General features: G+C 40.9%; 1 protein-coding gene across 1 annotated transcript; it reads left to right on the top strand.

Moving 5' to 3' along the window:
* Positions 1 to 607: 607 nt before the first annotated feature.
* On the top strand, positions 608 to 15,661 carry LOC115355780 (peroxisomal succinyl-coenzyme A thioesterase-like). Its single transcript, XM_030046669.1, has 11 exons — positions 608 to 658; positions 6,401 to 6,606; positions 6,813 to 6,912; positions 8,205 to 8,395; positions 9,062 to 9,225; positions 10,749 to 10,868; positions 11,084 to 11,166; positions 11,252 to 11,345; positions 12,203 to 12,283; positions 12,926 to 13,067; positions 14,227 to 15,661. Exons 2-11 carry the CDS (start codon positions 6,414 to 6,416, stop codon positions 14,358 to 14,360), a joined length of 1,302 nt encoding a protein of 433 aa, XP_029902529.1. The 5' UTR covers positions 608 to 658; positions 6,401 to 6,413; the 3' UTR covers positions 14,361 to 15,661.
* The last annotated feature ends 1,024 nt before the right edge of the window (positions 15,662 to 16,685 follow it).

Here is a 16,685-nt window from a genome sequence, read left to right as displayed (position 1 = left end):
ATGTATAAATAGGGAGGACAAAAATTTAGAAACACCTCTCAATATAATGTAGTCCAGTACAAGACCTCTGTAAGCAGGGCCGGCCCGTGGCATAGGCAGTATCGGCAAATGCTAAGGGCGCCATCTGCTGGAGGGGCGCCGCTAGCGGCCAGAGGGGCGCCGGCACCGGTTGTTCCATGCTTAGATATAGAAACTTTTTTTTTTTTTTTCTCTCTATCCCTGCGTTCCAAATCGCATACTTATACTTTTTACTTTTAGTATGTACTGCAGCTGCCCTTACAACGTATGTAGTTTAGTATGTATTGGGACATACTAATTCTTTTTTTCCCTACTAAATAGTATAGTAGTATGGGTATTGGAACGCAGGGCATATCTATGGTTCCATGGATATGGGTTGTTCTTCTACCGCATAGGCGGCGCCATTTTGAGCCAGGCCCACCCAATCAGAACAATATGTTTTCGGGATTAAAATGTTCATCCTATTGGCAGCCTTAGCAGAGCTCATGTGACGCTAGCTTCTCAGTCAATCAGCAGCTTTCTATCATACGTGAGTGCCCGCCCCCAGGCTGCGTCATCAGCCTGTGACCCAATGAAACGAATGAGTTAGTTTGCGCGCAAACGGCCTCACCAAGACCCAGGAAAAAAGAAATGTGTACAGGTAAAGAAAAAAAGAGAGACGGAGTTTATTATAGCGAAACAGAGCAGCTTACTTGGCTTTTTCACCAAACGACACCGTGTTGAGCAGGAGGAAACTCCTGCGGCCATTCCACCACTTGATTTAAATGTTACGAGTGCGAGTGCTAGTTTACCGGTGAGCTCAGCCGTCCGGCCCCGCTCCCAAAGCAACGCTAGTCCTCCTCCTCTTTCATCCATCCTCTGACAGTCATGTCGGCAAGCCAAGCCACAGTAACAAAAATAACTGGGACCATTTCTGCTGCACTTTGATAGATTTATTATTCTGAATAAGATATAACCAAAATAACTTGGGCCTTTTTATGCTGTGTGCGTTTTATCCGTTGTTTATAAAACGGGTGCTTCCCATCCTTAAATGTGATTGGCTGAGCCGCGTTCCATGCCGTTGTAAAATCAGTGTAACCCACTGGCAGACCGCAGCACAAAATATATGCAAACTTTAGTGAAAGCCCTTTCTGCTTTCTGCTCATTATTTTGTTTTCTAATAATATATATGTCTATGTGCCACTCACAAATGAGCCACCTGCTCAAGCTACATCCCAAATGCAAATTTAGGATGTAGTTGGGATATTTAGTGTGATCAAAATCTGAATTAAAGATTGAGAAATAAAGTTGTCCTTGAGTATTTTATTAGAAAGGTTAAGTAACCTCATGCATTAGCACAGTGGTCCCCAAACTACGGCCCGCGGGCCGGATACGCCCGCCTCCACATTTGGCCCGGCCCCCTGAACAATACCAGAGACGCATTACGATTTTTTTTTTTTTTTTTTTTTTTTTCAGTCTGGCCACGTGATCGAGACTAATACATGCATAGAACGTGACAAGCCTACTGGAACCTACAAAAGGATTATAAGGAAGGATCACAAGAACTTTGAGAGACTGCTCATATGAGTCATTTAAGCAGTGGCGGTTCTGCCTATATTGCCGCTCTAGGCGATATTACTGGCTTGCGCCCTTTCATGTTACTAATCCAACCCCCCCGCCCCCGCGGCACCAGTCGGGCGCGGCACCGGGGCAGCATCAGGCGAGCCGGCACTGGCCCTCATTAAGCCGCTCACCTGTCAGATCCGGCAGACCAGACCGGGGGGCGCGGTACCGGCCGGTGCTGCGGCCGGCCCGCCTGATGCCGACTGATGGTACCCCGGTGCCACGGCATGTGCGGGTCTATATGGTAGTCTAGAAAACTGGCGAATTTTTTTTTTTTTTTTTCTCGTGCGCCCCCAAGTAGATTGCGCCCTGGCCCACACTGCCCATAGCAAAAACCGTCCCTGCATTTAAGTAAGAGATTCTGCTCTGACAACTAAGCTGAACTTTTACCTGTTAAGATTGTGCAAGGCACAACAGAAAGTTAATGTTCCATGGACTTTTTTTTTTCTGTGAAGAACCCAGAGAGGGTTATTTGGTTATTATTTATTTCACAAATAGTGTTATTTCCTGACTTTTTTTCTGTGAAGAACCCATAGAGGGTTATTTGGTTTTTATTGATTTCATAAATAGTGTAATTTATTTCATTAATAGTGTTATTATTTATTTCCTGACTTTTTCTGTGATGATCCTGGAAAGGGTTATTAATATTTGGTTATGTGTGACTTTCTGGAAAACAATAAATGTTTACGTTTAGGCACCCCTGCGATCGTCACACTTTTTCTGTTACAAACTGACCCCCGCCCCCCATCAGAGAAGGGAAAAGTTATGTGGCCCTCACAGGAAAAAGTTTGGGGACCCCTGCATTAGCAGATAAAATAGTTCATTTTGTGCCACATCAGTAATTTCTAGGGGTGTAAGGATACACAAAAATCACAGTTCGGCACGTACCTCGGTTTTGAGGTCTGGTTCGGTTCATTTTCAGTACAGTATGGGAACAAAATGCAAAACATAAAATTGCTTTAAATAAGCAATTTTATATTTGTTAGGAACTTTATTGTAACATTATACAAAATATAGAAAAAAAATCAGCTGTGTTTGCACTAGGGTGTTTTTTTTTTTTTTCTTGTACCAGAGACATTCACACTGGGATGACACCGTTTCAAATGAAACAGTATGTTTGTCATGTACGGCTGCAACTAATGATTATTTTAATAATCAATTAATCTGTTGATTATTTTTTCGATTCATCGATTAATCGGAAAAAAATTCCACCCCTTCTTTACAAAGCAGAACATTAAGTTGACGGTGCAAAACGGTGCTCAAACAATATTGCATGGATGTCCCTGATCTGTTTAAGTTATATTAAATTATAAATAATTAAAAATAAATAGATAAATGTTAAATTTAAATTAATTGGAGACTAACTATATTATTCTTAATGGTTTCACACGCCACTTTGAAAAACTACAGCAATGTGTCTGTGAAGCTACACATCCCTGAGGGGGGATACAACTCATAACATCCAAAATATAATTTTTAAAAGATATTTTTTAACTATTTGTGGAAATGTTTACTTAGGTGCAAATGAGATGACTCCGCTGTTAAAGTGATATTTACAGTATGAATTGTGGTTTAAAATTATTTGGTAGTGACCAGTTTTATTTTTTCCACTATAAGGCTTCCATACATTATGTGCGCGAGCCTGTTCTCATCTCCTACTGCTGACTGTTAGACCCTCTCAGCAGGTTGAAGCTGCTAGTTCACAAACTATATGATATGAGGGAGCCCACTACAACAACGTTAATGATCCACACGGTGGCATTATGTTATTGATGTGACGTGCAAATGAGCGATAGAAAAAAAAAAAGATCATCTTTTTGATGTGGGTGTGCGCGCGCGTGTCCGTGCACTCCGTGCCTCCCCCCCGTTAATGCCGCACTCTACTTTTATGTTAAAGTTCTCCTACACTTAAAAGATTTGGGTCGGACCGTTTCCTCCACCTCTGCCATGATAGAGGTGGTCATGGCAGAGGTGTGGCAGAGGTTGTGTCACGTTAATCACGTGACACAACGAAATTTGTTGCCAACACTTTTTATCGACTTTTTTTTATCGACTTTATCGATTCGTTGTTGCAGCCCTATTATCATGTTGCCATGAACGTAACTGATCTCAGCTGAGCAATGTCGGCACACTGCCTTCGTTTTGTCCACTTGTCTTTGTCCGTTGCAACATTTGACCAGGAAGCCGAAGTGTTCCAAACAGGAGATTTTAAAGACAAGGGACGCTCTTCAAGCTCTAGTTTCTCGCTAGTGCCGGTTTCGGTAGCATTAGCCATAGCCATGACATCAGTGCTCAGGCTTCAGGTCATGCTTCAGGTGTAGCTTATTATGCCTCTTCTTTGAGAGACTAGACGCTTCCCCAGCGTACTGCTGCCCTCTACTGTTTCACACGTGTAGCTGCAGGTGGATATGGATAAATGAAAATGAAACTTACCGTATTTCACCAATTAATCGCCCGGCCGCAAATAGCCGCCGGGTTCTTATAATAGCCTGGGGTCTGCACCCATTTTGCGTATTAAACGCCCACCCGAATAACCGCCGGGGCGATTATTTGCATTATATGTAGGTAACCCAAAATAAGGCTATTCACCTTATTTTTGCAGAAGTAAACAGTTAGCTGCAGACTGAGTCAATATCAGTATAGAGTGCTACTGAGACTTCCCAATGTCACACAAAAAAAGATGAGATTTTCCACTGAACTCCATATCCATTGTATAAAGTAGACCTTAAGCTGTTAGAAATGCATGTTGGTCAAGCTCCTGCACCTTTTATAAATTGACTGCAAGCATAGAAAGTACAAGCAAATTGCAAAATGTGTCCACCCTGTCATGGGACAATTTCTAAATAGAGTAAATATGTTCTAAACATATATTGATTACAAAATGTACATTTTCAGAAAGGTATTTGGTCCCTCATTCAGGAATATATTTTAGTTTCTGGAAAACATCTCTCAAAAATACAGAAATTATGGAAAAATATGTTTGTATATGTAAAATCTGTGAAAGTTGTACTTTCTTTTCTGAATAAACTCTATAAATAAAGGTATCTGGTCAAACTTTGAAATAATACTGTTTGGCCCTAATCACACAAAAGGTTTTGATAACTTGTGAAAATAATTATTTATTCACATAAAACATGAACATGACGGGGTGGACAATGACATGACAGGGTGGACCTTAGCATGACAGGGTGGACAATAGTGAAGTGTCTCATATATGTTTAAAGGAAACAATGTTATGGTTTTGTCAACAAATGTTTTTTGTCAAAACATGACTTTTTTTCACCTACTGTATTTTGAATTGTGCACAGGTAGGCTACATCTGGAAATGACACTCAACAACAGCAAAAATAAATAAATAAAACCTTCAACTAGACGAAAAAACAAGATTGATATAAACAAAACAAAAACATGTTGGTCCCTAAATGTAGGCCTACCACAAAAAGAAAGAAACATAGGTATCCTAGAAACATAGGTGTCCTTTCAAATGGTTCCTTTCTCTGCATATGTTTTGTCCTCCACTTGACTTCTGGAACACTGAAAAACTTATAAAACTGTTATAAAACTAGACTTGATGACAGGGTGGACAATGACAGGGTGGACGTTTCTGGCTGAAGTTTGCATTTAATGAGCACATGTTGGGCCATTAGCTAGCAGCATGAATCTGTTAGGAAGGTGACTGTATACTTTAACAAACATATTTTGAATTTCTGAAAAGCATTTATATAGATTCATATTTTGCAATGACAGGGTGGACACATTAAGATTGAACACATTCAAGTTCAATCATAAAATGATGAAAATGTCAAAATATAAATGTTGATATGTACTCTCTCTGCAGGAGCTATTCTTCACTCCATTTGTAAAAGACAAAGCAGTGGTAGTGATGTCACTGATTACAGCAGGTGGTTTCTTATAGTGGCAATAACCACCTAATGACGGGGTGGACAGCAAATCCAGGGACACATGCAAAACGTTTATTATTATTATGACATTAGACCATAAATGATCCAATTGACTCATTTTATTCAAGTACTTGATGAGAGCAACAAGAGCATGTAAAAGGTTTGTACATTGTATATCATTTATCTACTTATTAGACTCAGTGAAGTTAGTAGAGAGGAGTTTGGGACATGGCAAAATCACATGCATCTAATCATAGAACATTTTTTTAAATATGAAAAACACCCTTTTTAAGATGTATCTCTGTACCAATGTGTGTTTAAATGTTTGGCCATTTATAATAAACCCTCAGAGTTTTGTTATTTTGCAAATTTTTCATGAAAAGTGAGTGATTTCTTCCCGGGACACCAAATGGTACCCTATATTGATACTGACTCGACTAACAGTGCAGCACTTCCGTTTTCTGTCAAAATAAGAGCGCTAGCTAATGTTAGAACAAAAGGGTGTACCGTAATCTTAAATCAACCGACTGAAAATATATTGGACAGCAGCTGTCATCACGATAATGTCCTGGTGCAAACATAAATAAAGACCTGCAGCAAATAGCCGCCTGGTTCTTTTAAACGCCCGGGGTCCAAGTCGATTTTGCATATTAAATGCACGGGCGATTAATTGGTGAAATACGGTATGTTCCGCCACCTATTATACTTGTGTGGTAACTCACCCATGCTGCACACCTCTGTGCCAAACCCAACGTCCTGTACCGAACCGAACGTCCTGTACCGAAAATTTTCAATACGAATACATGTACCGTTACACCCCTAGTAATTTCCCATTACAATAGCATAATTTGCAAATTTTTCATGTGCAATTTCCACAGACCATCACCAACAATGGCTCAGACTGTGACTCCAATTCTGTCTGTTCACCCCACACGGGGTCTTGTGGATGAGAAGTTCAAGGTGGCGCTGGAGAATCTGCCTCCTAGATTTCCAGTAACGCTGCATTCCCTTCATCGGTCTGAGGACAAGGACTACTGGGAGGCCTTTGGCTACTATGTCAGTGATGACAGAGGCAGAGTGACTGGTAGGTTTAGTTCTTCTTCAACAAGAAGTTAAACTGTAATCTTTATTACTTGGACTTGTTGTGCAAGGTAAAATTCCTTCAGGTGAAAATCCTCAGTTGATTTGATTGGTCTGATTTAAGGACATTTCATGACTTTTGAGAACACTTAAGTTCATCTCTGCTGTATGAAGTAAGATTGAAAATAAAGCATTCACGCCATTTTGTAGTTTCTGAGGATGTGAGTCTTGGGGGAACATACACAGGAGCAGAACCCATGGGTTTGCTGTGGAGTATGCGCCCTGTTCCAGGCAGCCGGACCGGCCTCAGGTAACTTGTTAACATTACAGCTTTCTTGAAGGCTGCAGACACACTGGAAGACTTGAAAATACATGTAAATGTGTCATTCTGATCATTTACAAGTTTTGCTGAGCCTCACCTGAGATGAACCATCTCCAGAGCAGGGCCAAAGCACACTGGACCCTTCTTCAAGCAGACTGCAAATGTCAAATAGGATAAAATGAAGTTATGACACTTTATATCCAAAGGTCAATTCACTGTGACATATTCTTCTCCAAAAACATGGGCCTTTGTTCAACTCCATGAGTCATCATTTTCACTTGATTTCCTCCCCCTGGATGACAACCAGGACAGATGGACTCATGTTCCTTTAGTAGTTGACCACAAGCTCATTGATTTTACTGATGTTGAGCTGTAGGTGATTATCGTTGCACCATGTGATGAAGCTTTCCATCAGTCCTCTGTTCTCCTGTAAAAATTGTCGCTGAGTGAAGACAAAATGTTTCTCACTAGAAATTATTCGCTACAGTCAAACTGATAGAGAAATTGTTATGTTAGCCTCAATATGTACTTACTATGTTAACCTTGTGTAACTCTTTATCCTTTCATGGAGCAGTGTCTTTGTTCTTTATTAAACAGACTGTTAAGGCAGCGATAGAGTTGAAACAATGTTCATGTTCATTTTTTGGCAGACCTCCTCTGAACAGGGCTGTATAAAAATACTGAATGTCTAACTAAGCCTGTCTATCAGGTGGATCAAGTAAATCTCCATGGAGGTGATCCCATGAATTAAGTTCTTTGATATAGACACTGGTGGTGGTGGTGATAAGGAATGGAGAATTCACTGTTGGGATGTCCTAAGATGAAGGAAACTTCTAATTGGAGGGATTGGTTGGAGAAGGGTCAGGTGTTCATGGTTGAAGTGGTTAAGGGGTTGAGGTGGGTCATGAAGCAGCCAAAGTGCTGAAATGACAGCAGAGAGAGAGAGAGAGAGAGAGTTGTACTGGTTTATTGTTTGGCATGAGTGTTAGCTTGTATGTACGGATGTGCTGGATTGCATTCAGTCATGGATAACAGAATTTACCGCTTATTCAGTAGCAGTATTAACAGCGATTGTATTACGGTTTACTGTCTGACTTGTCTTGTCATTTCTTTGTACTTAGGCTAGCTAGTTAGATAACTGGGAAAGTTGAAGGCAGATTCAAGCCAAACGCTGGTAAAAACAGGGTGTTTCCATGTATTTTTACTTGGATACATTTACATGCACTGAATAATCCCACCTTTGTCAGCACTGATGTTTGTATACTGTTTTCCCCTCTCAGGTTGAGAAAGATGGATGTACGAAGCCCCATGGTGGTGTTGATCTCAGTATACAAAGGACATGTTTTTGAGGGCTTCAGGGAGCAGCCTCCCATGGCCTCAGCAGTCACAGAGAGATGGTACATGGCACCAGGCGTACAGAGGATAGACATCAGAGAGGGAGCAGTCAGAGGAACCATCTTTATACCTCCAGGTACACCTACAGCATCCCCAAAGACACATTTCCACTCTCTCAATTTATTTCTGAGACTTCTAAAGCATTCCCACCAAGATCAGCAAATCTTCAAAAGGGCCTAAGTTTTGGGAGATGCCCCTGCCTAGTGGCCAGGGTAGAACAAAGCACAGCCATGATTCAGTAGTGTCCCCTCTATAAGAGTTGGATGGCTGTTAAAAAAAAAAATAACTGCTGATTTGTCCATTGATTTTTTTTTTTCCTTTTGGCCATTCAGTATTTTTCTACATCCAATAATATTTCTTAAAGGGGACATATCACCGATTCAGTAGCCGTGATCACTTTGTGTGTTGTTTTTTTTTCAAAGTGGGATATGTCAGATATTTTATGGAATTTGTGAGATGTGTATTTCAGATGGGGAAAAACACAGAATGCAATTTCTTTCAGGGAATCTTGCTAATAAGTCGCTTTACCATGAACACGGCAAAGTGTGTTTTACAGCTTGTTTGATACATTTATTGCATTAGACCCAGAGTGTTCACTCCTTTGAAAAACAGGAGTGATCTGACTTGCTTATGGGAGGCAGTGTAACAGTCATTGTGTTGTGGTAGGCATCCTCATTTTATTTATATGATGTTATCTGTTTTTCAGAATAAGCTTCTAATCATCTCGTTTGCTTTGCCTCAGGTCCAGGACCCTTCCCTGGGGTGTTGGATATGTGGGGAGGGGGTGGAGGGCTGGTGGAGTATCGTTCTGCCCTGCTGGCGTCCCACGGTTTTGTTTCTATGGCACTGGATTATATGTCCTTTGAGACGTTCAAGACACATGATGAATGCCTCAGCTATTTTGAGGTGTTTGGCTTTTTTTTTTAAATCTTACCTCTTTACATCTTTTACACCGTCATTCTCAGTGTGTTTCCCTGTGTGTAGTGTGTCAAATGTTTTATTGTTCTGAAGTTATGTTGATACAGAGTCCAGGTGTGTGAACTCTCACCTAGTACTGCTGGAGATGAAGCACCTCTGCCTCATGGCTGAAGGGCTTAAAAACACGAGTGCTGTATTTAGATAACTAAACCTGGCTCAGTTCACTTTCAGTTGATAAAAATGAGATGCAGTCATGATCAAAAAATTTGTCATACAATATATAATTTGGTAACAAATCTTACTACCCATCATGTAAAGGTAGATTTTAGAGAAGGGCTACTCAACTTAAGATGGCTTAGGGGCCACTCAGCAAAATTCAGCTGTGTCCAAGGGCTGCAAGCTAAAAATGTCTGTCCTATTTTGGACATTCAGTCAATAATTTTGTCACAGGCTACATCACTAGTCTAAAAATTACTGAAACATACAGAAAACAGCTACATTTCCATCCAAGGCCAAACCTCACTGAATAAAAGATTTTCATGCAATGATTAATGATGAAATGATCAAGTTACAACAAAATGAGGCTTCATTCCCAAAATGTGGACAGAATGGGCAGCTTGCTCAGAGGTTAATACTGAAATTAGGCCATATCATACTCCCTTGGAACATTATAAAATAAACAGGCTTCATTCACAAAATGTGAACAGTGATATCTGACACTTCTATCTTCATTTTTGTTTGGTTTGGAATTGGCCATGATTGAGTCCTCCTGTCATCGCACTGTAACATCAAACACTAAAGCCTGAGTTATAATTTGTCGTACGATGGATACACAATGCATGGCGATTCCACAGACTGAAAGTCAATAATTAGATAGAATAATAATATTTTTATTATATGACAGTGGCAGGCTGCATAAAAATGACACCCTGTTTTTCTTCTCACTGATCAAGCCCAGCCCTTAATTTCCCTCTTTTCTCTTGTTTTTCTTTTGTACTTTATTGAACTTTTGAAAATCATAAAGTAGGAAGAGAGAGGCAGAAGAGACAAAGTTTGACCCCCACACAATCTTCGATTAATGTGGAACATGATCAGTAATAGGCATTCACTGATGGCACTTATTCAATGTCAATACTGAGCACGAAACTTTAAATATTGACCAATACTTAGTACTGATGCAATCTGTTACATTCACTGAGTAGTGTAGGCTTTGAAAATTACTTTGGTCGACTGGAATAATAATTGATATAAATTCCTACTGTTAGAGAAATAGGGTCCTTTGTGTGCCAAAAATGCAATACTCAGGAAAAGTTTTGGTATTGGATATTAGTCTTGAAAAGTGACAAACGTCATGTCCCTTAAATTTGATTTTCCTCATGTCATTTTCCCTAAATATCAAAGTTTCTATGGAAAAATCAATTCACAAGTTTCATGTTTGGCTTTACATAACCTGCTTAGCAATCATGGTAATGTTTTTATACCTTCCCTGTCCTGTCATCATCTGCCTCCAGAAAGTGTTAAGTATCATCCAGCAGCATCCACAAGTGATCAAAGACAGAGTTGGGATTTGTGGTCTTTCCTTAGGTGCGACAGTGACTCTTACTATGGCAGCGTACTGCAAGTCTATCAGTGTAAGTAACTTTTTAGTCCTCGTATCAATGGTTCTCAAGCACGGGCCTTGTGTACAGGCTTTCAGCTGAACCAAACACTACAGCAGCTGATTTCATTGACTAACACACCGTCCACCACAGGAGAATGAAATCAGCTGTTGTAGTGTTTTTGGAATGAAAATCTGCAGAGTCGGTGGCTCCTCTGACTCATAGTATATCACTGTGTGGTGTTCCAGCCTCGTTGTTGTGTGTCAGTCAGCGGGAGCCATGTCTTTCCATACGGCGTGTCACTTGCTGAAGTATTTCAGTTCAAGGAAATGTAGGTGCCCTGCCTCATGGTAAAATATATACAGCACACAGTGTTTTAGAGCAGGAATGATGGGAGCAACCAATTTTATTTGCAGGGATATGGGCAAGGCACGTCTGGATGAGCAGAAACGTGTCATATGGCACGACATGATTCTGCCAATTCCCACTGACCCCCAAAGGAAAGTCGCTGTAAGTACCCTTAACACATACATCCAAGGGTAAATGTTAAATTAGGTTGCTAACATATCAGGCCAATCTTGATGTTTAAAACTGGATATCAACCAGTCATTGACATCCACCTCTGTAATGGTGGATATGATGCAGTGTGATTGGATATTTATTGTAGAACTGATCCATAAAATGCTGTCCAGGTTTGCATGCAAGGCCATGCAAACTAAGCTTCCTTCTGCTTTTCTGTCCTACCAGCAAGGTAATTGCATTCAGCTGCCATCCCAGATGTTTTTCAGTCCAAAGATGGACAGAATAATAAAAACCAATCAGGCCCTGGCGCTTAGGATCAGGATTGAAAACCACAGCAACACCAGCTCCACGAAATTATTGGGGTTCAATGTGAGATCCATATAAGTGCTGTTGCTGATCAGTGCAAACATTTGTTTCTGGATCAAAACTGAGTTTTTTCCAATCCATAAACAAAAAACAAGAGTACTGTATGTAAAATAATAAAGATAAGTTACCATAAAGCATATCCATTTCCAAAATTCCAAGAATCTGCTTAGTTTATTCTCATAAATTCTGTGGACAGTTAATAACAAATTAACAGTTAATAAAATGACAACATGCAGTCAAAAAGTATAATGACAAAACTGAGCAGTAGGTGTTATATTGTGTGTGAACTCCTCATCAAAAGAACAGTGAAGGCTCTGTCTGAGCACCATCAGTCAATTTGGACCTGAATACTCAGATGTGATATATCAAAATGATCAAATTTGAAGTTTTTCGATACCTACACCAAAAATCTACAGCTTGCAAACAAGAATATCAGTAACACACATTAATGCTGTTCTTCATTGTAAATGCTCTGCGAGATGGGGAGGATAAAATGTCCACTGTTGGTGGTCAATGGTGATGATGACCAGAACTGGGCCACAGTGGAATCTGCTGAGGATGTGAGTACACACACACACACACACACACACACACACAGAGAGAGAGAGAGAGAGACACCAGGGGTGTTTCCTCACCTTATAAGACCTACTGAAGCACACACCCCTGACTGACTGGGAACATGGTTTCTCTTAAATTATGTACTGTAAAGAACTGTTGATGAAAGCTGGCCATTTTGGCTAACTCTGCCACTCTTGCATCTACTAAACATGTACAGTCTTGTAAAGCATAGGCCTACTAATTGTGTAAATAAATGACAAGCATCCCTGCCTCATACACCATGTCCATTTTCGCCGTATCTTTGTATGTCTGATTGCTGGGCTGCCTATCAAAGATTCAAGCTGACATGGATTCAACTAAAAACTAAATAAAAATGCATATATGGACAAACTTGTTTACCTGTAATAAAATATCTGTACAGAGAGGGTAAAAAATCAGTGGAGGTTTTTTGTTTATTAAAGGGATTACCATTAGCTGATTCCATACAAAATTCAAATCTCAGCACTGCAAGCTTGTTGCCATTTATCATGCAGTTCTGATCTGAAGTTTATGTGAAGTAATATCCCTTAAATGTTGTGAATGATTTAATTGAAAGCATTAATAATAATAATAATGAATGATGACCTCTGACCTTTGACCCACAGATGGCTAAGATGATGCGTGCAGCTGGCAATGACCATCTGCTGACCACACTCACTTACCACGATGCTGGACATCTCATCGAACCACCATATATACCCCACTTCAGAGCCAGCAATTTCATAATACAGCACTCAAAACAGAAAGGTAAAGTTAAAATAGACATGCACACACGTACTAGTAGGTATTCCGCAAATGGGCCAACTGGTGCTCTAATTGTGGAAGACTTCCCTTCAGTGTGTGTCCCTGTCCTGCACACACAATCCAGGAAAGTCCTACATCACCTGACTTGAGTTGTTTAATAGTAGAGGAGCTGAAATACTACCAGCTTATATCATAGTCTATATTGTGTGTGTGTGTGTAGATCTGTTTACACACAGCTACCATTACCTATCAAAAGCTGCCGTCAATAAGCAGGACAATAAGCCTTCAATGGTGGATATCCCAGCTCTCAACCACCACTAAAATGTAACCTGTTGTCCTGTAGCTCAAGGATGATTTATCCACTAACACACTAAAGCCCTGTTTGCTGTGGTATTAACCTGTATCCTGGTTGATCCGATCACAAGTGGACAGCAATAAGTACAGGTGTAAACAGCAGCCAGTGTGTCCATAATGCATCTTGAGATCCGGTCACTAAGGCCCAGGGCGCATGTTAACGCCAGATGGAAACAGGTCCTGCACAAAGACAACCAGACTTTTTGTCTTGAGGATGTTTTGCCACTCATCTAAGGGCTTTATCAGTTCTAATGACTTGTGGGGAGTCCCAGGAATTTAAACCTTGGAGGGTTGTTCACACCTGGATGTGACATGAGGGACGTTCAGCTCACATGTGAGTCTTCAGACCACTGACAACTCTCATGTGAGAGTCACATGGATAGAGGAGTCAGTGGGTGTAAAACCAGTTTAGCAGTTTTGTCTGCTCAGTGTATTGAACTACATATATTGCATTTCACTGCTTGTGTTTGGGTGTAGGGTCTTTAGGGGAGGCAAGTTTTTGTCTTAGCATGTTGCTGGGTTTGACTAACACAAGGATGTGGTGTTTATTGAGGATCATCCTCAGCTTCTTGGACACTACAGCCATATATGAAGTGACCGTAACAGCTTACATGTGCACCAAGGTGTGAACCTCAAGGGTTTAAGTTCCTAGGACTTCCCCTCTTGAACTGATGAAGCTTTTTGGATGAGAGGTGAAACGTCTTCAAGACGAACCACAAGTCCAGTTGCCTTTGTCTTACTACATTAGTATGTATGTTTCATCGGCCCCAGTCAGGAAGTTGTATGTGTGTGTGTGTGTGTGTTTCAGTGGTGATGCTGTGGGGAGGACAGACCAAACCCCATTCAGATGCTCAGGAAGACTCCTGGGAGAAGATCTTGGCATTTCTGCGGCAGCATCTGTACCCCTGTCCCTCGTCCAGCCTCCCCCAGGCCAAACTATGAAGCTGTACACAAACATACAGAGCCGAGCCCGGAGGGCTGTTCCACAAAGCAACATTACTGGTTAAGACAGGCTCATTTTGCCAAGTTAGCCTTATTTTTAAGAAATTTGGTTCCACCATTTGGGTTTAAATAAGCCTGACCTAAGTCACCATGGAAACTCATCCCTCCAGGATGGTGTTCAGGCTCAGCTTCAGCTGTGCCTTAAACAACGTCACAATCCTCTGATCCTCTGACCTGACTGAACCGTGGTGTTGAAGCTTGCAAATGAGTAGCTCATTGCCATGAAATACATTTTCTTTGCAGCATGGTCACACCTGGCCCATAAAAATCTTTTATACAGTATATATAAGTTCTGACCAGCGTGCCATTAACTTAAAATTGACTTTCAAATACAGTTAGGTCCATAAGTATTTGGACAGTGACACAGTATTCATAATTTTGCCCTTGTACACCACCACAGTGGATTTGAAATGCAGTAATCAAGAAGTGACTGAAGTGCAGACTTAATTTAAAGAGTATAACAAAAATATGACATCAGCTGTTTAGGAGTTACAGCCAGTTTTATACATTGTCACTCCATTTTCAGAGGAACTGGCTGTAATTCCTAAAAGGTTAATGCCGTATTTTTGTTCAGTCCCCTAACTTAAAGCTGAAAGTCTGCACTTCAATCACATATTGATTACTCAATTTCAAATCCACTGTTGGTGGTGTATAAGGACAAAATTATGAATATGGTGTCACTGTCCAAATACTTATGGACCTAACTGTACAAGCATTTTTGTTAACTTTTAGCAAGAAATACGTTTGATTGCTAGGAATGTATTTTTTATGATATATGGTAACAAAATAGGAACAAATATTGAATAAAATTTAAAGTATCCCTTGGCTAATTAAGCTTTTCCTCATTTTAAAAACTTGTACACATCTATTATGTTTTTTCTTTGATTAATTGAGCATTTAATTTGCAGGCCAGCTTCAATAATTATGAGTTGAATAAATTGAAATCCTCAGTTTGGACTACAGTTTGATCTAGCAGGTGTGCTCAGTCTTTGCCATGCTTTTGGATCATGATCAGTACACTCCATCTTATGCTCTTGGTTCTAAGATGAAGATGAAAGGAACTCTCCCTGTGTTTGTGGGGTTCCCATGTTTGTCCAGTGATGGACTTGGCAATCTGTCCAGGGTGTTTCTCTGCCTTGTTCCCACTGCTGCGGGGCAATGCTACATACCCCTGTCACTCTGAGAGAAAAAAATGTATGAATGAAACTCACATTATGACTTACAGTGCAGAGAGCATTTTATATTCATCCCAAAGAAACAGTATGTTATGAATCATGGACACTGTCGGCAATCATGAGCAGCTTTTCTGTCTTTTCTCACAAATGTGGTACTGTTGTGTGTTCTATCTACAGAATGTAATTGTGGCCAGGGCCGGCCGTGGCATAGGCAGTATAGGCAAATGCTAAGGGCACCATCTGCTGGAGGGGCACCGCTAGCGGCCAGAGGGGCGCCGGCACCGGTTGTTCTACCAGAGAATGCTCTGGTTCTACCGCATAGGCGGCGCCATTTTGAGCCAGGCCCACCCAATATGTTTTCGGGATTAAAATGTTCATCCTATTGGCAGCCTTAGCAGAGCTCATGTGACGCTAGCTTCTCAGTCAATCAGCAGCTTTCTATCATACGTGAGTGCCCGCCCCCAGGCTGCGTCATCAGCATGTGACCCAATGAAATGAATGAGTTAGTTTACGCGCAAACGGCCCCACCAAGACCCAGGAAAAAAGAAACGTGTACAGGTAAAGAAAAAAAAAGGAGATTTATTATGGTGTTTATTATGGTGAAACAGAGCAGCTTACTTGGCTTTTTCACCAAACGACACCGTGTTGAGCAGGAGGAAACTCCTGCGGCCATTCCATCACTTGATTTAAATGTTACAAGTGCGAGTGCTAGTTTACCGGTGAGCTCAGCCGTCCGGCCCCGCTCCCAAAGCAACGCTAGTCCTCCTCCTCTTTCATCCATCCTCTGACAGTCATGTCAGCAAGCCAAGCCACAGTAACAAAAATAACCGGAACCATTTCTGCTGCACTTAATAGCCTATGATAGATTTATTATTCTGAATAAGATATAACCAAAATAACTTGGCCCTTTTTATGCTGTGTGTGCGTTTTATCCGTTGTTATAAAACGGGTGCTTCCCATCCTTAAATGTGATTGGCTGAGCCGCGTTCCATGCCGTTGTAAAATCAGTGTAACCCACTGGCAGACCGCAGCACAAAATATCCCTGCGCCAGTGTAAACGGACATAGTGTTGCCTAGCAACCAACTATGC

The sequence above is a fragment of the Myripristis murdjan genome, chromosome 24 (assembly GCF_902150065.1).
Source record: "Myripristis murdjan chromosome 24, fMyrMur1.1, whole genome shotgun sequence".
NCBI classification, from domain to species: Eukaryota; Metazoa; Chordata; class Actinopteri; order Holocentriformes; family Holocentridae; genus Myripristis; species Myripristis murdjan.
The sequence above is the reverse complement of the archived record's forward strand: the minus strand, read 5'-3'. Positions and strand labels throughout refer to the sequence as shown.

Excerpts from the sequence above, each read along its gene's own strand:
- LOC115355780 (XM_030046669.1), top strand. The coding sequence starts at position 6,414 with ATGGCTCAGACTGTGACTCCAATTCTGTCTGTTCACCCCACACGGGGT. Across the intron at positions 6,913-8,204 it reads GGCAGCCGGACCGGCCTCAG|GTTGAGAAAGATGGATGTAC; the intron begins GTAACTTGTTAA and ends TTCCCCTCTCAG. Across the intron at positions 9,226-10,748 it reads AATGCCTCAGCTATTTTGAG|AAAGTGTTAAGTATCATCCA; the intron begins GTGTTTGGCTTT and ends ATCTGCCTCCAG.